Source organism: Perca flavescens, chromosome 3, assembly GCF_004354835.1.
Source record: "Perca flavescens isolate YP-PL-M2 chromosome 3, PFLA_1.0, whole genome shotgun sequence".
Classification (NCBI taxonomy): Eukaryota; Metazoa; Chordata; class Actinopteri; order Perciformes; family Percidae; genus Perca; species Perca flavescens.
The window spans coordinates 16,591,162-16,613,710 of record NC_041333.1 but is presented as its reverse complement, the minus strand read 5'-3'; the positions used below and the strand labels follow the sequence as shown (position 1 = coordinate 16,613,710).

Below are 22,549 nucleotides of genomic sequence, written 5' to 3'. Positions count from 1 at the left end.
CTGCAGTTTAGAAAGGTGATGTTTCCGAATAAAACTACAATAACTCTGAGCCATTTGTGACAGTCGGGGAGAGTATGTGACTTGCCGGGGCGGGATCTTCTGACACATGTTTACTGGACTTGTGAGGAGGTGGGTTGCTGTTGCGATGCATGCAAGTAATGTTAGTGTTTTTATAGCATACACAACAAATAATAATCTAACGTTCAATAGACATGTGGGTTAGACCCATCCGATATGTAAATGCAGGATTAGTTCTTGTTAGCTATCGCATTGATAACTTGCACTGTTTCTCGCAAGTGAAAGCTAACGTTAACTTTACTCACCATCTTCGCAGTAACTTAAAGACGTTACGTTAGCTAACGTTACGACTTCACTTACGGATAATTAGCTAGCTAGCTATCATACAGTAACAATATTATAACGTAACACAATGTTTTGTAGTGTCGTAAAGTGTATTGTTCGGTGGCCCAAATATTATAAATATGGATTTATTTCAGGAACTCAGACATTTTCTTTTATATTTATTCCGTAATATTTCTCACGAATAACGTTAGTTCAGTCTGTTGATAAAATAATACTGACTTTATCATCCTGAGTGATATGTCTATTATCTCCTTAAATATCAACACACTATTTGTACAAATTAGTACTTTCCTAATGTGATTATTGTTATCCTATAATATTTTGTATCATCTCTGAACTGTATGTTAGAACATATTTTTTAAACAAGATGTTCAGGGCTAAATGTATTTTCTGCAGAGGAAGCCTTTTGATGACCACCTGTCAGGAGTGAGATCTTATTTCCCCACATCATCATCATGTCTTCAGAAAACACCTTGTGAGTTTGTTTAAATGCTGCAAAGCAGTTCTCAAACCAACTATATGGTGATTGTGCTGGTTGGTTATTAACAGGTCTCCAAATGACTGACCGACAATATACAGTATATTATCTAGATCATTTACATTTATATGGGTACAAAACAATCAAATGTACGAGCTGTATTTTTTATGATTGTATTTTGTGCTGTTTTTCTAGAGATGATGAGGATACCTTCAAGATCCTGATTGCTACAGACATTCACCTTGGTTACCTCGAGAAGGATGCAATCCGTTGCAATGACTCTTATAACACACTTGATGAAATACTGAAATGTGCCAAGACAAAACAGGTACATACAAGTTCATAGATGTGCATGTGGATGACTTAAAGGTCCCATGGCATGAAAAGTTCACACATTCATGTTTTTTAACATTAATATGCGTTCCCCTAGCCTGCCTATGGTCCCCCAGTGGCTAGAAATCCTGCTCTGCCTTTGATAAAATGAAAGCTCAGATGGGCCGATCTGGAGCAAGATTACCTCCCCTTTCTCTGCTTTGCCCACCCAGAGAATTTGGCCCACACATCATGGCTTTCAAACGAGCAAAGTGGCAATTGGTCAAGGCCACACCCCTACTCTCCACCTTGCACACACAAACACACATACACACACACACACACCCTCCCTCTCCTCCTCAATAGCTACAGACACAGAAATGGCACATACTAAGCAAAAGCTCATTGTGGGACTGGCTCTAGTGGCTGTAATTCTGCACCAAGGCTGAATTTTGGGAAAGAGACTTCAGATACAGTATTAGGGGACCACTAAGATCTATATAAAAGCATCCAAAGAGCACCATGTAATGGGACCTTTAACAGTAAATCGGATTGATGCATATCTCTGTCTGCTTGAATGGACATAACAAAGTCTACCTGTTCTAAATACCCACTGCTTTCTATTTGCTCATTTGTTTGCTTGCAGGTAGATTTCATCCTGCTGGGTGGTGATTTGTTCCACGACAACAAACCGTCACGCCGATGCCTCCACACCTGCATCACTATGCTCAGACGATACTGCATGGGAGACACGCCCATACACTTTGACATTCTCAGTGACCAGAATGTCAACTTCAACACCACCGAGTCAGTTCTGCTGTGTTTTGTGTGGTTATTTTGGCAAAACATTGTATTCTTGTTACATTAATGTTGGTATATGTGTGTATGACTTGCTGTAGGTTCCCGTGGGTTAACTATCAGGATGAAAACCTGAACATCTCTATTCCTGCATTCAGCATTCACGGTAACCATGATGACCCAACTGGGGTGAGTTGTGAGTCCAGCATAAAAGGAATTATTAGACACAACACAAGATCTAAATATGCAAGGATGTTCATTTGTGTATGTCTGTTGTTATCTATATATTTTCGTTTGTTTTAATGTCATGTTTACTGTATTTTCCTCAAGGCTGAAGGTTTGTGTGCGTTGGATCTGCTAAGTGCTTCTGGTCTTGTCAATCACTTTGGTCACTCCCATTCAGTGGAGAAGATAGAGATTAGTCCCATCCTCATGCAGAAAGGCAAAACCAAGCTAGCCTTATATGGTCTCGGTAAGTGTTTGTTTTGTGTGTCATGGTGCGCTGCTAATATCCATTCCTAACATAATCTGTTCTAACAAGATTCATAACATTATTCATGTTTTGTTCTAAATTATGTATTAATGTGTGTATAGGCTCTATCCCAGATGAGCGCTTGTACAGGATGTTTGTCAACAACCAGGTCACAATGCTTCGCCCCAAAGAAGACCAAGATGAATGGTTTAACCTCTTCACCATCCACCAGAATAGGTGTGTGCATGTTTATGTTGTTGGAAAGTCCAAACCGAAAACAAAAAGTTGTACATTTTAGAACAGCCACAGGAAATTTCAAAGTATTAGAGATACATTTTGTCCACTGTGTGATACAGTACATACTGCATACTATCAATGTGTGACTCAGTCCTAAGTGAGAATGCAAGAATTGTGTGGACATGAAAGTTATGGCAGTAAAAAAGGTGAATTATAGGTTGGCTCGCCATGGTGTGTTAATAGCTTGACATGTTCTCGAAAAATTAAGGCTTTACTTTGACTGCGTTATCTCTAAAAGTCAGCCCCTGTTTGTGGTTTAAGATATAAACTGCTATACTTTTCCAATGTTACTCTCCACCTTGTGTTTTTGTTTGGAATAGTTGTCTTTTCTGTCTACTGGTTTTCTTTAGGAGTAAGCACGGACCCACTAACTACATTCCAGAGCAGTTCCTGGATGACTTTCTCGACTTGGTAGTGTGGGGTCACGAGCATGAGTGTTTGATTGCGCCAACCAGAAATGAACAACAGCTCTTCTATGTGACACAGCCCGGAAGCTCTGTAGCCACTTCCCTGTCCCCTGGAGAGGCGACCAAGAAGTACAGTACATATAAATACAGTAATACATAGACACGCAAACAATAGATAGTAAACCCTATGTTCTGAGTGCGTTTTAAAGTGATGAAGTAGCCAAAACACTCTGTGTGGATCTAGGCACATAGGGCTGCTGAGGGTGAAAGGTCGTAAGATGAACCTGGAAAAGATCCCCCTAAAGACAGTGCGTCAGTTCTTCATCCAAGATGTTGTGCTGGCTGACTACCAAGACCAATTCACACCTGATACACCCCAGGTCATAAAGAAGGTGGAGGACCTGTGCTATGCAAAGGTAACACTTAAAGTCATACTGTATACAACACACAGAGCCAGTCTTCCAGTCATCTTACCATTCTTGCCCTTCATCTGTCCCCTTAAATCTTTCTCTCTTTCTTTCTCTCACTGTGTAGGTCACAGAGATGTTAGAGGAAGCTGAAAGAGAAAGACTTGGATGTCCGCTCACCCCGGAGAAACCTCTTATTCGCCTGAGGGTAAGATGGCGGACTTCAAGCGTGTGCACACACCTTCCTATTCGCGCTACATTCAAATTCATCATCTTCATTGCCTTCCCCAGGTGGACTACAGTGGAGGCTTTGAGGTGTTCAGCACTTCTCGCTTCAGTCAGAAGTTTGTGGAACGTGTAGCCAACCCGAAAGACATCATTCACTTTCTCAGACGTCGTGAGCAGAAGGAGGACATCAAAGGTCAGACAGAGGCAAAATACCCTGCTATGGATCTACCGTATCGATGTACAGTAGTGTTTACTTGACATGTTTCACTCTTTGTGTTTTGTAGATGAGGTCAACGTTGACTACGGAAAACTGTTAAAAACCACAGCAGTTGAGGGGCTGAGAGTGGAGGACCTGGTTAAACAGTACTTTGAGGCAACTGAACAGGTACTGCACACAAAGATTTACATTCACACTTACATGGTGTCATAACACTTCTGGTGTTTTTTCATTACACGGTACCTGCTCGACACGCCTCGACTCTACTCGCCTTTTTTTTTTTCATTATGAAAAAAAGTACCTGGTACTAGCTAACAGGTACTTTTTTTTAGTATCACCTCTGTCGAGGTTCCAAGCGAGCTGAGGCGATACCAAAAGGTGACGTGAAAACCTGCAGACGACTGATTGGTCAGAGAGAATCGTCACTAATCACTGCGTCATTGTTGCTAGCGACAGACGGAGGGTGTCCTGAACAAACCCGCCATTTTTAAATAGTTTAGCCAGCGGTGGGTCACGGCAGTTTCCTGCGGCGTCACTGTGACGACCAGCCACGCTCGCCTTACACATGAGGCGGTGCTAAATCTGCAATGGAAAATGGAGGACGGGGCACCGCAGTCGAGCCAAGCCGGTACTAGCAATGGGTAAGCACCATTATTTTCATATACTGTTTCAACTGTGTATTCTTTTTCTTCTCAGACAGTGCAGCTGTCCCTTCTGACTGAGAAAGGCATGGGGAAGGCCATTCAGGAGTTTGTAGACAAAGACGAGAAAGACGCCATTGAGGAGCTGATCACTTACCAGTTAGAGAAGACACAACGCCACCTCCAAGCCCGAGGAGTAACCACGGAGCAGGATATAGACACAGAGGTAAGGGCTGCGGCTTGCATGGGGAATAGGGCTGAGGAAGTTAATGTTGTACGTCACTATAAGAGTGCATGTTTTTACATTTTTTAGATCCGGCTATTCAGAGACTCCAAAAAGAACACCACAGAGGAAGAGAATGAAATCAAAGAAGTAAGTAATGATTGCTCACGAGCCTGGAATGTAGTGTTGTCTGTTGTGTTTAACTGTGTGCGCCTTATCTCTCTCTTTTTCTCAGGCTATAAACAGAGCCAAAGCTCTCCGTTTGGAGCGTGGCGATGAGCCTGTTGACCCTGATCTATCCAGAGAGCTCGCTTTGGACTCTGACGAAGACTCAGTCCCATTTCCTGCCTCCACACGAGGCAGAGGGCGAGGAGGCAGGGGGCGGGGTGGTCGGGGAAGGGGGAGAGGTGAGTTTTCATATTATCGGTCACAAATAAAGGCGCATAGAGAGATGCACATTAGTAAAATAGATGTTCCAAAGGTTTATTCAAAACTGTAAGCTTGGTACAAGGCAATGACTCAGAGCTAATACGGAGCACTCAGAGTCACACCACACATACACAACATACAATGACTGCTTACCAGACCTTTGTGTAAGGGCGATGCAGAAGTATGCACGATTACCAATGCTAATTTAATGTGTACAAACTAGTTAATTTTTTATCATTATTTCTTTTTTTTTAAGATTATTTTTTGGGCTTTTCCGCCCCTATTTGATAGGATAGCTAAGTGAGAAAGGGGAGAGAGGGGGGGGAAGACATGCAGGAAATTGTTGGATTCGAACCCTGGACCTCTGCGTCGAGGCATAAACCTCTAAGTATACAGTATGTGCGCCTGCCACCCACTGAGACAACCCGGCCACCACACTAGTTAATTTACGGAAATAAGAGAAATTGATTCATCAGAATGTTCATCTATGATGGCCATCCTCGGTTGACTGAGGAGGATTTAGTCGGCTAGACCTAGAGTGTAAGTGGTTAACTAATGCGACATGACAGGTACAGGTATTTAAAGGTTCAGTGTGTATATTTGTTCATTATCAAAATCTGTGTTGCCCGTTGAAATACGTTAGCCGGTAAGGGACATACAGGACATACTGCTCCGCCTTTCGTGTTTTCACTGTCACATGATAAACTCACAGTCGCTGCTAATGCTGCTAATGGGTATCGTAGCTTCCCGGCCTCGGCAACTTTGAAGAAGGAAACATGGAGGACTAAATGTTATCTTAATACATTCAGTGGGACAAAAGAATCTACTGGGAAATTTTGTAGACCACTGGCCCTCGGGGGGCGGGGGAGAGATGAATGTTCGGAGAGGCTGCTGCGGCCCGCCGTACAGGTTAGTTTGACCAGTGGGTGGCGGCGGCCGGAGCGGGCAATCAGACCAGCCGGAGTGGCCAGCGGCCGGAGCTGGCAATCAGACCGGCCGGAGCGGCCTCAAAACACTACCGGCCCACCGGGAAAATTCCCGACTCTTCCGATTACCACTCCGCCTTATGCACATATTCAAAATCCAAGTTTCAGGAAAAGGAGTCCTCTTCTTCGCCCAGAAAAAGAAAAAGGATATTGAAAAAAAGCAAAAGACCGGCTTTTTGAAGCGTGAAGGCTACCGTAGCTGTAATACCTAATTTGAACTGCGTGGTGCTAGATGGGAGAAATTCCTACACATTGGACATTTAATATAAAGAGTGATATGATTATGTGTGGAATTTAACAGACAATGATGAATATGAACACTCTTTAAATGACATATGAAAGTATATGTTCAGTTATATTTAGTGCAATAAAAAACAAAGGATGTTATATGATAATCATAGACTGTATAAAATATGTACAAAGTCTCATTAACGTCCCCCATAGGTTTCTTAAGAGCCAAAATGAAGTTCGCCAACTTGGCAGTTCATGACGTCGCCTAACTCCCGGCTAAACAAAAAAACGGTCCAAGAGGTGGAGAGTGGATAGAGCTGAGGCGGGCTGAATATGGCCCATAGTCTATGCTTGCCTCCTGTAAACGGCACTCACCTGTCACTCAAAGCAGAACACCCTTGATTATGCATAACTTTAAGCCTTAATGTAATTTGAAGGGGTGATTTATAAAATAATTCACCCACCGTACAGTTGTCATGATAGGGGGAAATGAGCTTTAGTGACTGAACATAACGTTAAGTAAAGTAAAGTTGGGCATTTTAACATGGGGGGGTTTTGACTTGCTTTTGGGCCAGCCTCAAGTGGCATTTCAAGGAACTGCAGTTTTTGGCACACCTCGTTGGCTTTATTTTGCCTCTGTCTGACCTTTGATGTCCTCCTTCTGCTCACGACGTCTGAGAAAGTGAATGATGTCTTTCGGGTTGGCTACACGTTCCACAAACTTCTGACTGAAGCGAGAAGTGCTGAACACCTCAAAGCCTCCACTGTAGTCCACCTGGGGAAGGCTTTATTTTTTCTGACACCGGAGGTTGCCGGCTGCTTGATGGTAATATTGTGCATTGCATCATAAATCCTTGTTCTAAACTGTTCATCTGTCCATCCAGGTGCAACTCCCTCTGAACCAAAGCCAGCAGGTCGGAGCCGTTCCCAGAAATCATCAGCAACAACCCAGAGCAGGAGTATTATGCAAGGTAGGAGATCGCGAGATTATTTGTTAGTGTGATTATCTATCGACAAACAAGTTAATGTTCTGTATACTGTACATTAACCTGCCAGACCGAGGCATCACAGAGAAAGCGCAGAACTCTTATTCTATTTTATCAGTGTATGAATCTGTTCCACTTTTTCCTGCTCCTCATCTTTCAATTTCTTCCTTCTTCTTCTCTTCTTTATACCTCATTCTTCAGCATTTCAAGCTCCATCCCAGAAATCATCTCGGACTTCAGCCACATCTAATGCAGATGTAGAAGTAAGTCAATTCACGACACGCACAGATACAGTATGTAAACTGTACCATCCCCTTAACTTTGCTTCACATCTTTATCAATCGCCAGATGATCATTGATGACTCAGATGAAGATATACCTGTAACGAAAGCTTCCCGACCCCCTCCAAGGTATGTTTGTGTTCGGTCCACAATGTGGTAGTCCAGTACATTAGTAAAAGAAAAACCTGTACACAGCTGTCCACATAGCTGTCCATACACCCACTCCGTCCCTAACTTCATATTTTAAATTTGCTTGTCATGTGTTTTAACTCGGCTCCTTCTCTGCTTACCACAGACCAGCATCGTCGTCATCTTCCTTCACCAAGTACAGCTCTCAGAGCCAGAGCCAGTCATCTAAAGGAATTGCATTTGATGACAGTGATGATGATGATGAGGTAAAAAGAGACCAGAAAATGAAATTATGGAAATTAAAACCCAATTCTTGATCTCTTTTTGTGTTACATCCTTAACAGAAATATATACCCCTATACTTAATCACCCATAATCCATTTTACATTTGCTTGGCAAAAATGAACTTGACTAAACTTGATTATCTGAACTATTCAGTTTTCCCTGATAAATGTGTTAATGCTTTTTCTATCTTAAACTTTTTCTTTTCTTGATACAGGATGATCCATTCAAAGGCCCCAGTCGTTCACGGAGATAACCATAAGTGCATTTATTATGTAACAGTTAATGTTGTTAATTAGCAAGTGAGCTGCTACAGTGTTGTTCTGAAGGACTTCAAGTGCATGTTTCAGTTTACTCATTACTCAGTCTTCCTAACGTTGACAATAAATAATTAGGTTGATCAGCTACTGCTTCAGTTAAAACTATACAATCAATCTGTTTTGGTGAAAGGGATAGGCTAAAGGGGGACCAGGAGGAGTTGGCTTCCAGACAAAATTTGCTGTACGTAGTCTGCGATTCACAACCTCATTTGTTAGCCAGCACCTGGACCTACCTACTGGTGCAGCACATCTGCTACTGTACATCAACACTGATCAGAGTTGGGTGTCATTAGGTTTTGTAGTACTCTGATTTTCAGGAAATTATAAATGTTTTTTCATACACAATCAACTGTCTGTTTCTTTTAATTATCGTCTGTCCTGGGGCTGCAAAGTCATAGAAATAAAGAGCTTATAGAGCAATACATAGGCAAATGTGTAACCAATAAGTAATTATCACTCTTCCCATCCTATGCCGTGTTTCGTCACTTCTTTGGAACAAATTTTTCCGATAGACATTGTAACCTTTTATGACATTTTAGGGGTCCAAACAATTGAGCTTAAGTCCCATACTTTTTCCCACTGTCTTGCTGCTAAAACTGGTTCTGCAGCAGTAAAAGACAGACAGACAGGGGATCAAGTTTCCAGCACGTAAGCTTGCAAAGAATATCAAGTCAGTTGAATGACAAAACAATCATGCCAAGTTGAAGAAAAATGTCTATTATATTTACATTTAAAAATTACAATATAAAAAGCAACACAATGTACCATATACAGTGAAATGTTATCACTCACCAAACCTCAAAGAAATGTTAATCCTGTACAACTATTTAATATCATACCACACGTTAAAAATAAAAAAATACAGGTAGATTTTACTTTGCTTCAAATGATTAATTTAAAATGAAGAAATGGCAGGGTTTTCCCTGAGTGCACACATTTTACAAAATTGACCTACTATAATCTCTGTTGCTACAAATTATAGGAAATTACATTTATATAATTTTAGCTGTAAAGGCAAAGACCCACCACTCTACATTCTGGCCATGGTGAGTTTTCTGAAGGCACGCTGGATATCCGATTGCACTTTGAAACCCAGTGTGGTGGCATTATGAACACACAACAGTGGTTTGAGTTTTAGTGGTCAGTGCATTAGTAACTCAAATCATCTGCACATACAGTAAGGTCATGTGCTTCTTACTTAAAGTGCTCATGTAAATCAATATGCGATAGGAAACAAGCACACCATCTGTGCAGTAAAAAAGGTGCATATTCCCTTCAATAGGGACATACATCAGGTCAACTAAATCAGCATCAAATGCATTAAACTCCTGGACTACACTTATAATGGTGATAATAACCTGAAGCTTCACACCGACTTCTGCTGCCGCTGCTCTGGCTGTCTGTCAACTTCCTGTACATTGTAGTTTTCTGTATAAACCCTCATAACATTACACACAGTAAATCATAGCACATAATCAAGTACATTATGTCTGATGTCTGCCACTCTGCTAAGGTCCAAACAGTTAAAACGGTTTGTACAGTTATTGCTAACTCCTCACGTCAATACCAAATATTCTATCGTCGTCCATTCCGACACAAATCAGACTGGCCAGAGACACATAACATAAATATACTTGTTCCCTGAGACAAGCGCCTGAAATAGCACAAATAACACCTGAAATAAGTAAGAAGTAAGAAAGTGTGTGTGTGTGTGTGTGTGGTGTTTTTGCGTATGGCTGTGTTTAGCAGTTAATTTGTGTTGCTGCTGAGATTGATCTTCAACTTCCCCCTTCTGTCTCCCATCTCCAGTCAACCATGTTGAACCAAAAGCTTTCTTTTAGTTTCACAGAGTGTCCAAGGTAGACTGGACTGAGTCTTGAGGTGGCTGCTCAGCATGATAGAGGACCTCAGGGGTTATCCTGAAGGGAGGGATGAAGTTAAAATAATCAGGCTGGGCTCTGTATGTATTGCAGTTCTCATTATTTTTGTTTTCATCTATGACTCCAAGCAGCAATTGTACAGTATATATTTATATTTTGTAAATATTTTTTTTCAGTCAGTTTTAACTTAAGGTCCACTTACTAGCTTTTCAGGAGTTTACTCAATTTGACAAACAGAGATACAGTTGAATCGTGCAAATTCCATCCTCTTACTCTGTGATGCAGTTAAAAGCTACGGAAAAAGCTAGTAAGGAGACCTTACTGACACAGAAACAGCATTGTTTGTATGCTGTACCTCAATGACCGTATAAATCCAGTTTAGCATCTCTTCAACGTTGCTGTAGACACCTGGCTTTCCCTGCCGAGCACAGCCAATGCCCCAGCTCACCACTCCAACCAGATGCCACTGAGAAGAGGTGAAGTACACCAAAGGCCCCCCACTGTCCCCCTGGGAGTCATAACGGCACAACAGCATCTTTATTAACAATTGAATATCCACATCATTTACCAGTAGAGAATATCAATACTGGACCATTCTACAAACTCATAAACCACTTATACTGAACTGCAGGCCTACAGTATATAGTATAACTTGAAATATTATTTTTTCTTTTGCAGTCTTAATTGATATTGATTGTAACAGTAATTGGTGGTTCGTTACCTGGCAGGCATCCACTCCCCCCTGCAGGAAACCAGCACAGATCATCCTTTGGGTTATGATACTACCATACACTGTGGGGCTGGAACACTGCGCCGGGTCTATCAGAAGGAGAGAGGCCATCTGAAGTGTAGGAGAAACATTACCTAAAGGGAGAACAAGAATGCAACGTTTGAGTTATAGTGGCCACTTCAGAGAAGTTGTCTTTTCTTGTTTACAATCTGGCAGTTGATGATGATGATGATGAAGTAGTGTGTAGGTTTCTCACCGTTTTCCTTCAGGTATCCCCAGCCAGTCACAGTCATGGAGGCATCGGCAGGAAGGCCAAATGCTTTAGGAGGTAAACAAACCGGCTTGCGGCCCACTAAAAGACAGGGGCAGTGCATTCATTATGAAAATGTTAGCCTTTAGGGTTCTATTATTTGTTTTATGTCAATTCTTTGTGTTGTGTTGTGTGTTGATTCCACTTCAAAATTCCACTGTCTGAATTTGATCTATCGTGAAGAGTTTGCCGTTTCACATATACACCACAAGAGGGCAATAGAGTAAAGCCTAATGACTCCTTACTTGCCCTAATCAGAAAATTTAAAATTTAAACTACAGCCTCTATAAATGTCAGTTAACTAATATAATAAATATACCAAACTGTGTTTTTAATGAGTATTAAATTAAACTCTAACCTCCCACTGTGATTGGGCTGCAGAGTCTGATCAGTGCAATGTCGTAGTCGTTTTGTGCTGAATTGTAGTTTCCATTCACTATGATCCTGTCCACACAGGAACCACCCAGTATGCTCATGTATGTCCGGCCTGACACCACACTCCAGCGACTCAGCTCCTTTTTACTGCTGCAAGGCCCAAAAGAAGAGAGAGTGAGGGGAAAGTGTAAGCATAGGTTCATGTATTAGATGTTAATCACAAGGGGAAATCCATTGGAAATGGTATATATGGGAACTATACGGACCCAGTAAAGCAGTGGGCGGCAGTGACAACCCAACTCGGTGACACCAGTGAGCCTCCACATGTGTGTTGACCTTCCTGCTGCAGGCTAACCTGCCAGGGCCAGTCTTCAATGACAGCATCTGTACCCCCGACAATACGGTCCTCACCGTGCACCTTTCCACAGTCTGATGAACAAAGTTATGTTGTTAAGATCATTTTCTTTTACTGTAGTCCATTTCAACTGAACTTTTATTCTATGACGTTTTTTTATCCATCTTGATTCTTCTATTTCAACAGTAAAGGTCGGGCTAGAGTTTCATTTCCTCCACAAACTCTTTTTAGATTTTTTGATTGGTTGTAAAGAATGAAGAAAACTACTCATATGTTGCTAAAACAGAGTTTTGCTGCTTACTGTAGACATGTATGGGCCTGTTAGTGTGAAACTAGTCCAACAACCATGTCATCTTCTGCCCACCACCCATTAAGCCCATCTGTGCCTTGTTAGGAAACTCTAAACAATGTCAGTGACAGCAGTTGGTTTTCAAAAAAAAAAACTCACCTGAACAAGACAAAGATACCACAGATCCGGAACTGCATACACTGCTGTTGGAGAAAAGGCATTCAAAAGTTACACATGTACAACAAATGGCTACACAATTAGTCAAACAGAAAAGATACACAGTAAAATGTTGATCTAACTTCACCCCCACGCTGAACCTTGTCTCAGTTTTTCTTCTGCTTTGTTTGAATCAACTACTTGTCTTTTTTAATTCACTTTCATAGGGGACAGAGAGGAAACAAAAACCATGGGATTTTTTTGTCTTTTAGGAATAGAAACCATGACAAAAGACACATGTACAAGACACGTGAAGGGGGAGAGCAAAATTTAAAAGCTGTAAGAGAGAATCCAAGTAAAATTTGTTCAAGCAAACACAGATAGGAACAGAAAATAAAGAGGGGGGAGAAGTGTATAATGTTCTTTAATCTTTTAAGTCAATAGCAAATGGGAATCAGCTATCTGTCAACAGCTGTGTCTGTCTTGACATAAAAGTAATGATCAAAGCATCAGCACACATTTAGAGTTTTCTGATGTTTTTTTTTTTTTAGATTATTTAAGGTCTGAGTGATTTTTCTATTTCATGAGAGATCTCTTCCTCACCGGTCAATGGTAGCCTGATGTATGGGTGTGTTTGTAGTCCCAGGCCTGATAGCTGTAAATGGCCCAGTTTTTAGGAAAGACGTCAGGGTGTCCACTGGGACACTGGTGTTACGAGGTTTACTGTTAAGACAGAAGGGGCAATGTAAGACTTGATTTCAGCTCAAATAACAAAATCAACACAATCAATGCAATGGATGTTATCTCATTTATTCATGTGTAAACTCACTATGTGTAGCCCAGTTGTTTACATGCTGTCTGTGTGTTCTGCTCAGTCCAGTCGTCGCTACACACACTCCGCCAACCTGGGCCACTACTGTACACCTGCAGGACCAGCTGCTCTGTTATGAGACGCACTGGAGGGAGGAATGGCACACAGGAAAATAAGGAGTCATTTCTTTTTTAAGCTTTGTTTTTGTGCCTGTGACGACAAAGCGAAAGAATCGGGTGTCTTGTTTTACCTGGAAAGGTAGTGTTGTCCTTAAAGCTTGACAGACATGTCATTTCATCCTCTCCTCCAGCACAGTCATCTTTCCCATCACAGGCTTTTTCTATGGGGATGAACTTTACTGAACGCTTGCAGAAGAAATATTTGCTTTCAATCAGCACCTTAACTGGAGGGGAAAAAGAGTGGTGCATTGGAAGAGGAGGGCAGAAAACAGGTTAGGATAGCATTTTCCTTGGATGATTTGAAATAGAGTGAATGACACTGAATCCTGTCATGAATTTTACACCTTTGCAAAACATGTTTCTCTAGTAGCCAAGCTGATGGACATGGAAGAGGGTCCTGTTGAGCATGCCATCCTGTGGTGTTTGTGTGTGTTGTTAGGGGTAAGGATTGTGACTTACTGAAGTATCCTGCAGTGACCAGTATGCCAAGTAAAACCACAACCATTACGACAGTCAGCAACACTCTCTTCGTCTTAGACGCCTTGTCTTTCTGAGTCTTTGGAGCCGTCATGGGCCTTCTGTGGAGGCCTGGCCGTGGAACCACTGGGTAGAAAAAAAAAAAAAAAAAAAAAAAAAGACTACAATGAAGAGAGACACAAGGGAGGCAATAATAGAAAAGATGAGATGTGAGAATAGAAATCCCAAATGAGAGAAAAGCAGAACCGAAAATGAGTAAAGGGTGAGGGGAATACTATGCACCCAATGTGTTGCAAGTTCTCAGTCCAACACTACAGTTTCCAAGTATTTAACAAGTTATTCATAAAGCAACATAGATTAACACGAAACCAACACTTGATGACAGCTTACCTTCCTGCCTGGAATTCAATGGTCTAGTGCTTTCCTCAAGAGGCACCTGGGCGTTCGTCTGAGGAAAGAATAACAAGCATATAAGACAAAGTAAGCGTCAAAACAGCACGCATTGTGCCACTACTTGTCGCGTTACACCCATGTGCCTTTCTGCATAATAGCTCCATAGGCTGCAGGCAGTTCCCATAGACTTTTATCGGACAGACTCCTCCACCCCACCATAAAAGGATAGACAATGATGTACATTATCGTGGGGTATAGTGTGGCAAGGTCTATTGGGACCTGGTACGTCTTCCATTCAAATGCTGTAGGCTATACTGTGGAGACGGAACACATTGTAATGTTCGAGGGCGATTTAGTGAGAGGGGTGGCTCCTTCTTCAGGGAGCCAGGATAAACCCCATGTTAGTTACTCAAGTATCCTCCAGGAAGATATCAGCTGTATCCCAATTGCGTAATTGCACACAGTACATTGTACTGTGTGTGTAGGAAAAATTTAAACATTTTGAAAGTTATGTCCCAATACAGGTAGGGGCAGAATCCTTTCAAATCTGTGGTTCCTACCCATTTTAGTTTTTGACCCTTAAAAGAACGAGTAGGCTAGCTACAGTTTGTGAGTATTTGAGCTTGATTTTTTTTTCTCAGATTAGTTTCACTTGAAAAATGAAAATGGGTCCTGAAAGGTAAAATGATTTAATATTTAACAAGAAAAAAACTGTAAAGACAGCCACTCTGAATTGTAACTCATGTATCGTCAGTCACCAAACATTCAATTACAAACATGGAAAATTCGTTCATAAAGTTGGGCTTGGAAATATAAACATTTATCTGCAATCTCTTTTTTTTTTTTTTTTTTTTTTTTTTTAAGTTTGAACCAAACTTGAACCAAAAACTCATTGATTACTTTTTCAGTAACGTTAACATTAAGCGTTATAGTGATTACCATTTAAATTTCGGTACTAGCTAGGCAGCAACATTAAAGCTCCGTCACTTGGGTAATTTGGGAGTCGACCATAGGGACCAGCTTGTTCGCTCCTACCGGGAGTTTGATGATCAATTTGGTCTCTTCAGTGGAGCAACAGGTCGGGAGTGTTGGCTTGGCTGGGGGGGCTCGGTGATCTGCTCTACCAAAATCGGAAAGATGCGACTCCCGGTAAGTAGCTAGCTAGTTGTTTTATTTAAATGTTATCTTGCTAGTATGTTTGCCTAACCACTGGCAACTCTAATCACACTCAGCGTTAGAGGGTGTGTGAATATCGCGGCTTCATAGGTTCTTTTAATAGCAGCCATTTTTATACGTCATTCCGTGCGTTCATGGTTCTCTTGGGCATCGGAAAAACATTTTTCCCAGTGAAAACGTCATCATTCACGTCGATTCATGTGGGAATCAGAGGTGGGAAACTGGGGCTAGATTTTGTCTGTCTATGGATTTTGCCAGAGTGATAGAGATGGCTCTGAACAGAAGTTGTCACGCATTGTTGACAACTGACGTACAGAAACATATGGCCGACGATCGTTCAAATGTGTTGAAGGGTGAGAAACTATTCCTAAATATAGAAAATTCACGCAACACAAACACCTGTCGATGTGCTGTTTGTATTCTCGCATAAGAAAACCGCAGCAAATCTTTGTTATTGTGGCCTCCATGTTTTCACACACCTGATGCTCTATGCTACTCCCAACAGTTAGTGGCAGTCATGCAACAAGTTGTTATGCCAAACGCAATAGTAGAAGAGCACGCATCCCGACCATAGTTGGTGAAACAACGTCATCAGGGGGCGGTCCTTGATATTCCCAGAGGGCTATTTCACAAAACCAAGATAAGGGATTAAGCTGGGAATTCCCAGTTATCCTGGCTCAATTTAGCCTCGACTCGGTTTCACAAAAGCAGAGGCAAATTAGTCGTTTAGGTGCCTCTGCATCTCCATGGTAACGTATTCTCTACAGGTCCCGACCAGGCTAACAGCCAGGATTTATTAATCCTGGAGCCTTTTCTGTTCACTCAGCAGTGCTTTTAACCTATTGTTAACAGCCTGCATTAAAATACAACATTAGCATAAGCGTAACTCTCGCCAAAATGCAACCTGGTCTTTTTGTGAATGTACCCGAGTCAAACTTTATCGCTAGTTTAAAAGCATATTTAGGACGGAATCACCACTTTTAAGATTTACTGTATTTTCGTTTTTCGGTCAAATGGCCTTTTGAATGGGAGTGATAGGGGCACTTTTATGCTAGCCTCAAAATAGCTATTTTTGAAACACTAAGAAGGCTCGACACAACATTAAACTTTGCTCGAAGTATCCCCAGGTGCTCTACACCTTAACAAAAGCATTGACAACATTGTTTGTGTACTCAGAGTTTACTAAAGAGAGAGGTTTTGAACAACTCACCGTAGCTCTTGTTGTTTCCGGCCGCAGACGTTTTATGAATTAGAAAAGGCTGATTCAGTTGTCCAATGTGTTTTAAATGAAGTCAGTTACTAAGGGCAATATATGAAGTGCTGTAAATGTGTGTTTCTATAGTGGACCAATGCACCTTAAATTATTTTAGTTGATTCTTTTTTTTATTTTATTCTTTAACAATAAACGATTCAATAAATTGGCATTCTTAGCACACAATTTGTGTTGTCCAGTAAACTGGGACTATAAAACCTAAATTCTCTAATTGTACAATCCTCCTTAATTATAGTCTTAGTTCACTAAACCAATAACTATATAGTTTAGACTACTACTCAGGTAACAACAGGTAGAGGACACCCCTGATGGTTTTTGACCTTATATTTTGCTTGGGGGAAATAACTGCTACTGTTACATTCATGTTTACAGTGTGCATGAAATTTATCACTTAAAGGGATACGCCACCGTTTGTTGAAATGGGGCTTATCACGGTCTCCCCTAGCTGTAGATACGTGGGCAAACGCATTTTTTGTGCATGCATTGTTTTAGTCCAGTGCAACACCTGCAGCGCCGCTGCTAGTTAGCTTAGCGTAGTGAATGGTTGCCGGTTAGCATGTTGTGAGTAAAAGTGAACCAACAAAAGACAAAAAAACAACCTAATTACTTGCACTGAGACAAACGTGCGTTTGGCCCAACTATCTACAGCCAGGCTAGACCGTGATAAGCCCTATTTCAACAAACGGTGGCATATTCCTTTAATTATCTTTTATAGTTTCTAGATTTTAGAGTCCAATTTCTTCAGTGTCTTTCTTTTCTACGTCCATATACGAGGAAGCAAAGCAAATAATATGTAAAGATGGAAACTCGTCCTCTATAAAAAAAAAAAACTTAAAAAATATCGTGACATATAATAGCGGAACTACTGAATGATAGCTAGTCTAAAAATATGTACATTTACGAACTACTGCTCTTAACTGAAACCATTCAATGAGCCACTTGTCATTTGCAAAAATGAACAGTTGTACACTTTACATTAAAGGACAATTCCGGCGCAAAACGAACCTAGGGGTCTGATGTATACCTACTCTGTCGCTCTCTGGGACATGTTTTCATGCTAATCGAATGAGTTTGGAGCTTTGACGAGGCTACCGCGGACCGCTGGTTAGCTTATCTTGGAAACCAGTCATGACTAGTTGAAAAACGAGCGCCGTGCAAATGAGTTTGAGATTCCTGTACTGTCTATGGAGATTCCACGTTGCACGGCGTTCGACTAGTATTCTAGTTTATACGTTGTATAGGATCTAGTGCAGGTTCTTTGAAGACTAAATGAGGAATTGCCAGAACAAGCTAAACAAAACAGCTAAAGGGGCTGACACACCAACCCGATTATTGTCCGTCGGACAGTCTGGCGAGGTTGGTGACTCGATTCTGTTTGTGTTGTTCCGTGCCGTCATCAGTCGGAGGAGCCGTCGGCCTTCATTTTGGCCGATTCGACTTGTTGAATCGGCCGGTGGGCAGTCGGACTCAATGACCAATCTGATTGTTGGAGTGCTAGCCCTTGACTATCGAATCAGTGGAAGCTCCTTGAGGCTGTCGCTGTGAGATCCATGGCTTCACCCACTTAGTGCGGTTTCTCCTTATTTTTTGCCCATCTTTCTTCTTCCACAAGAAGAAGTCAGAGAGCTGACAACGCCAGTATCTTCTTGACTACTATCAACACTTTCTGATGAAAACAATGACTGACAACAGCGTGCTCCGTCATTTCCGGTTTTCATTTTTTGGGTGACGTGGAGACGGATTACGTGTCGCACACGGGCAGAACGTACGCTCAAGTGTGTTCCGTGTCACTTTTTGGGAGACAGGAGCTGTCTGATCAGTCCGACTGCTTTTTCTGCCGACGTCCGGCCGTTGGGTTGGTGTGTCAGAGCCTTAATAGGGAACATTGTTCTATAGCCTACTGCTAAAAATTGTGAAATTCCCCTCACGAGATGAATAATGGCATTGTTCTTCTGTTATCTAGTTTTCCCTTCTGTTTCAAAGTATTAGGTAAATCCCCTAATTTGCACGTCTTTACAAACATTCAACTGTAATTAATTTAAATAACTTGCTAAAAATCAACAATGGTGGAAGAGGTTTTAAAAAGCTCCTCTCTGTGAAAATGATTGTTTCACATCCACAATCAGCTTTTGTCAGTCAAATGCAAGGAACAAGAAACGTGTATAGACTCAAGAGAGAGGGGCAAAGAATGTTGTTGGGCAGGTTTTTTTCTTAGGGAGGAGCTTACTTTATTGTGCTGTGAATCAGCTGTTCTGGCCAAGACTGGCTGAGGGACTCTTGTATAAGATAGTATTTCAAATGGTTACACCCAACTTAAATCATAAAAGCTGCATACGTCAAAGACTTGGACACTTTATTCTTTTTTCTTACACAGCACTAAAAAGTGGGAGGTCCACCTACCTGGGAAACCAGAAATATGGCTAAAGAAAGTCCTGTTGTTAGGAGTGGACAGACGTGTACCTAAAAAAAGTTCTGTTTCGTCATACCGTTATGGCATGGAATGATAGTTCCTTGTAGGAAAAAATAAATGTCATCATTTGTACCATGACTAATAAACCATTTTATGAGCCAGAGCAATATTTCAAAACAATCAGATTGCCAAGCATTACCATATTTGACGTCTTACTTAGGCAGTAACAGGTAATGTGTTGAAGGGGGAGGCAGTTTATTTTTGGCATTATAATAATCTTACAGCATATTGTAATTCAATACAAATTAAACTTTTCAATAAAGTGAGAGAGAGAGAGAGAGAGAGAGAGAGAGAGAGAGAGAGAGAGAGAGAGAGAGAGAGAGAGAGAGAGAGAGAGAGAGAGAGAGAGAGAGAGAGAGAGAGAGAGAGAGAGAGAGAGAGAGAGAGAGAGAGAGAGATTTCTTCGCTGTATTTCTCACTGACAGGTCTGATGAGTGGTGGAGCCGGCACAAGTATATGCCAATGGAGTTTAGGGGCGTTTCTACACGTCCATTTAATGAATGTTGTGAGTGAAAATGAGGCTTGTGTGTGCGCGCCCAGCTCCACAATGATCATGATAAAACAGAACCAGGCATATGTGTGGCTTTACAAATGTGATGAAAATAATGCATATGCCTGCATTTGTCTCAACAAAAGATACTATACCAGTTAGAAAGGAAAGAGGCAAAGGAGAAAACTGCGAAATTAGCTGTAGTAGTGCGGATGGTGCATCAAGGCCAATGTGGCTGCAGGGCTTATTTTTTTTTAGTGCCATAAGGCCAAACTGATGAGGCACGATGGCCATGCCCTGGCTTTTGCTTTTTTTATTTTTTCATTCTGCCGTTTCGTTTGCATTTTACCCACTGCAGCTTTAACTTAGCAACAGTGGGAACTGCTCCAGCGAAAAATAATAACTGGGTCAGCCCTAACCGATAACAGCCTTGACAGGGTAAACCTTTTGTTCCCCTTGCTGCTTCTCAGCTTTGTTGGATTATGTTCCTCTAAACTGAAACGTTCTTTTGTGAGCTTTTAAACTATGCGATGTGACATGTTCAACGAGCTTTAATCAAAGGCAGAGATCTAGACCAATACAGTCCCCACATATTTAGAGGCCCAATAAAACACATGTACATTTATATGGTGCACAGTTAGTGTTGAGTAGGTTGCACTCATTTACACACAAGCAGGTCCACACACATACTGTATGCTCATTTATATAATAAAGGGGGTGGCACAAATACATTTTGAAGTTTGACCTGCAGGTAAAATAAACCGCAAAACTGCACGAATAAATAAAATGAGTATCCGCTGGATCAATATGAACCTAATATGTCCTTAACTGAACCAGAAGCTGCCACTGACCACACGTGTGATAAGATACCTTATATTTTGTACCTCTTGCAATAAAATATCTTCATCAGTAAGGACAACCTCCTTTTGAACCCAGCTTGCTACCTCTGCACACAGCACTTTATATTTAACCTTGATTCAGTCCTCACCATCAAGTCCTTAATGCTCATTTTAATGTATCTTCTATTATGTATTTTATGTAAATCTGTTTTAATGTGTCCTGTCTTGAGGTGATATGTGTTTTAATATACCCTTTTTTTCATAGCATACTTTGCACATGCATACCAAAGACAAATGTATGCCTTCTTGCCTGCAAAGAAGATGACAAAGTATTTTCTATTCATATTAAAGCACAAGGCAACATATGCTTAACATATCAACTACAGCCAACTGTATGTGCTCCCATTTAGTGGCAAGCCATTGCTGCTGTTATGAGCCAGTACACTACAGAAACCGGTTGAGCACAAGTAAGCAAACACAGAATACTTTCAGTTTGTACCACAGTATCTATCGTTACCAGGATATGTAGTGATGATGATATTCAAATGGCCCCTCCAATGCAAACCAGTGACCTGAATATGTTGATTCTTCTTTTTAGTTGCACTCACCCACATGATGTAGTTGTCTTTTTTTTGGTAAGGCCCAGACACACCTCATCCAACACGGAGCACAGAGTAAACACTGCCCTCCCTCCCTTGAGGTGGGATCTACTGACTGTCCCCTGGATGTCCTTGGTCCTCTTCCTCTCACCCTCCTGCTCCACTGGATTTAACTACAAAACCTGGTTTGATTCGTTCTCTCGCTCTCTCTCACTCTCCCCTATTCTTTCAACAGCAGTGTAACTGAATCCGGCTTGAAGGGTGCCTGACTTGCCCCTCTTTGAGACCCAAGGCAGTAATAAAGAATGGCGGTGTGTAGCGTTGTTTCGATGCTCCGCAGATTCAGAGAGAGCTGTTTTTAAATGACAGAGCCCTGTTGACAAAACACAACTGAACTATTCCAGGTAACCTGAAACTTTAACCCTCCTATCTCTCTCTCACTGTTCCTCCTCCTACACCTCCTCCCTCTCCAAACGTTTAAGCCCCCTGGACATAAAGCACATCATCTCTTTTTTGCCCTGTTTTGTGTCCTTTACTCCTTAGCTTCCCTCCAGTGTAGGGTTGCACGATATTGACAAAATGTGATATTGCGATATCGATTATGAATATTGCAATTTCTATATTATTTTTGATATTTTTAAACATGTAAAATTACAAAAGTTATGGGAAAATGCATCAAAATAGATTCATAACCAATACAACACAAGGTTTATTTCAACTGTCATATTGGACTGGTACAACATGAATAGATAAATAACGACCATGTCTACAGAACAGGACATGTTTTACTGGTTGTACAGTATAAAATAAATAAATAAAGAGAACAGGTCTTTCGCTTCTCTGATTTGTTCTGTTTTGTTGTCTCTATCTATTTCTTCACTTACACTGTCACTCTTTCGAAATATGCACACACGTGGTGCGCTACATAGGGTTTGTCACGTAGTGGACCCGTGCGCTGACGTGTACTAACGTGCAAGTGGCACGGTAACTGGCCAATGAAACTCTAAATCGAACACAACTAACACACAGCCAACGGACGGGACGTAGCGCTCCACAAAATAAATAAAATATTGCATACTTATCGGGACACTTTCGATATAATATTGCGCAACTTGATATCGCGATAACGATATTGAGTCGATATATCATGCACCTCTACTCCAGTGTCTATTTGCCTCTCAAATATTACGGACCCAAACATACACCCACATAGCCATGCACCTGCACAAATACAAATACATGCAGAAACAATGACGTGGC

The 22,549-nt window shown here is 41.3% G+C and overlaps 2 protein-coding genes across 6 annotated transcripts; one reads left to right on the top strand and one right to left on the bottom strand.

Moving 5' to 3' along the window:
- The first annotated feature begins 23 nt into the window (after positions 1-23).
- Positions 24-8,832, top strand: mre11a (MRE11 homolog A, double strand break repair nuclease). Of its 3 annotated transcripts, none has more exons than XM_028572739.1 (20): positions 24-129; positions 760-838; positions 1,037-1,169; positions 1,800-1,960; positions 2,053-2,140; positions 2,282-2,423; positions 2,546-2,660; positions 3,071-3,256; positions 3,372-3,543; positions 3,662-3,742; positions 3,826-3,955; positions 4,047-4,147; positions 4,676-4,846; positions 4,934-4,993; positions 5,079-5,250; positions 7,374-7,460; positions 7,677-7,738; positions 7,824-7,885; positions 8,052-8,151; positions 8,385-8,832. In XM_028572739.1, the coding sequence occupies exons 2-20, from the start codon at positions 819-821 to the stop codon at positions 8,421-8,423; spliced, it is 2,082 nt and encodes a 693-aa protein (XP_028428540.1). In that variant the 5' UTR covers positions 24-129; positions 760-818; the 3' UTR covers positions 8,424-8,832. The 3 variants fall into 3 exon arrangements, with proteins under 3 accessions (XP_028428540.1, XP_028428541.1, XP_028428542.1); XM_028572740.1 differs by having other exon boundaries at positions 115-160; XM_028572741.1 differs by having other exon boundaries at positions 122-155.
- A 351-nt stretch (positions 8,833-9,183) lies between these two features.
- On the bottom strand, positions 9,184-15,731 carry tmprss4a (transmembrane serine protease 4a). Of its 3 annotated transcripts, none has more exons than XM_028572763.1 (13): positions 15,382-15,731; positions 14,440-14,497; positions 14,032-14,175; positions 13,644-13,796; positions 13,412-13,538; positions 13,186-13,305; positions 12,586-12,626; positions 12,049-12,211; positions 11,766-11,932; positions 11,354-11,449; positions 11,089-11,231; positions 10,723-10,875; positions 9,184-10,406 (listed from the first exon to the last, which is right to left on the bottom strand). In XM_028572763.1, exons 1-13 carry the CDS (start codon positions 15,382-15,384, stop codon positions 10,395-10,397), a joined length of 1,380 nt encoding a protein of 459 aa, XP_028428564.1. In that variant the 5' UTR covers positions 15,385-15,731; the 3' UTR covers positions 9,184-10,394. The 3 variants fall into 3 exon arrangements, with proteins under 3 accessions (XP_028428564.1, XP_028428560.1, XP_028428568.1); XM_028572759.1 differs by having other exon boundaries at positions 12,586-12,629; positions 15,382-15,730; XM_028572767.1 differs by having other exon boundaries at positions 12,586-12,629; positions 15,478-15,730.
- Between the last annotated feature and the right edge of the window lie 6,818 nt (positions 15,732-22,549).

Bases quoted from the DNA above. Each gene is read 5' to 3' on its own strand.
- tmprss4a (XM_028572759.1), bottom strand. The intron at 11,933-12,048 runs GTCCGTATAGTT...TGGGCCTTGCAG, and splicing joins GCCGCCCACTGCTTTACTGG to CAGTAAAAAGGAGCTGAGTC. The intron at 11,450-11,765 runs GTTAGAGTTTAA...CCTGTCTTTTAG, and splicing joins CAGCCCAATCACAGTGGGAG to TGGGCCGCAAGCCGGTTTGT.
- mre11a (XM_028572739.1), top strand. From the start codon at position 819: ATGTCTTCAGAAAACACCTT. The intron at 3,257-3,371 runs GTACAGTACATA...GTGTGGATCTAG, and splicing joins CCTGGAGAGGCGACCAAGAA to GCACATAGGGCTGCTGAGGG. The intron at 5,251-7,373 runs GTGAGTTTTCAT...CTGTCCATCCAG, and splicing joins TGGTCGGGGAAGGGGGAGAG to GTGCAACTCCCTCTGAACCA.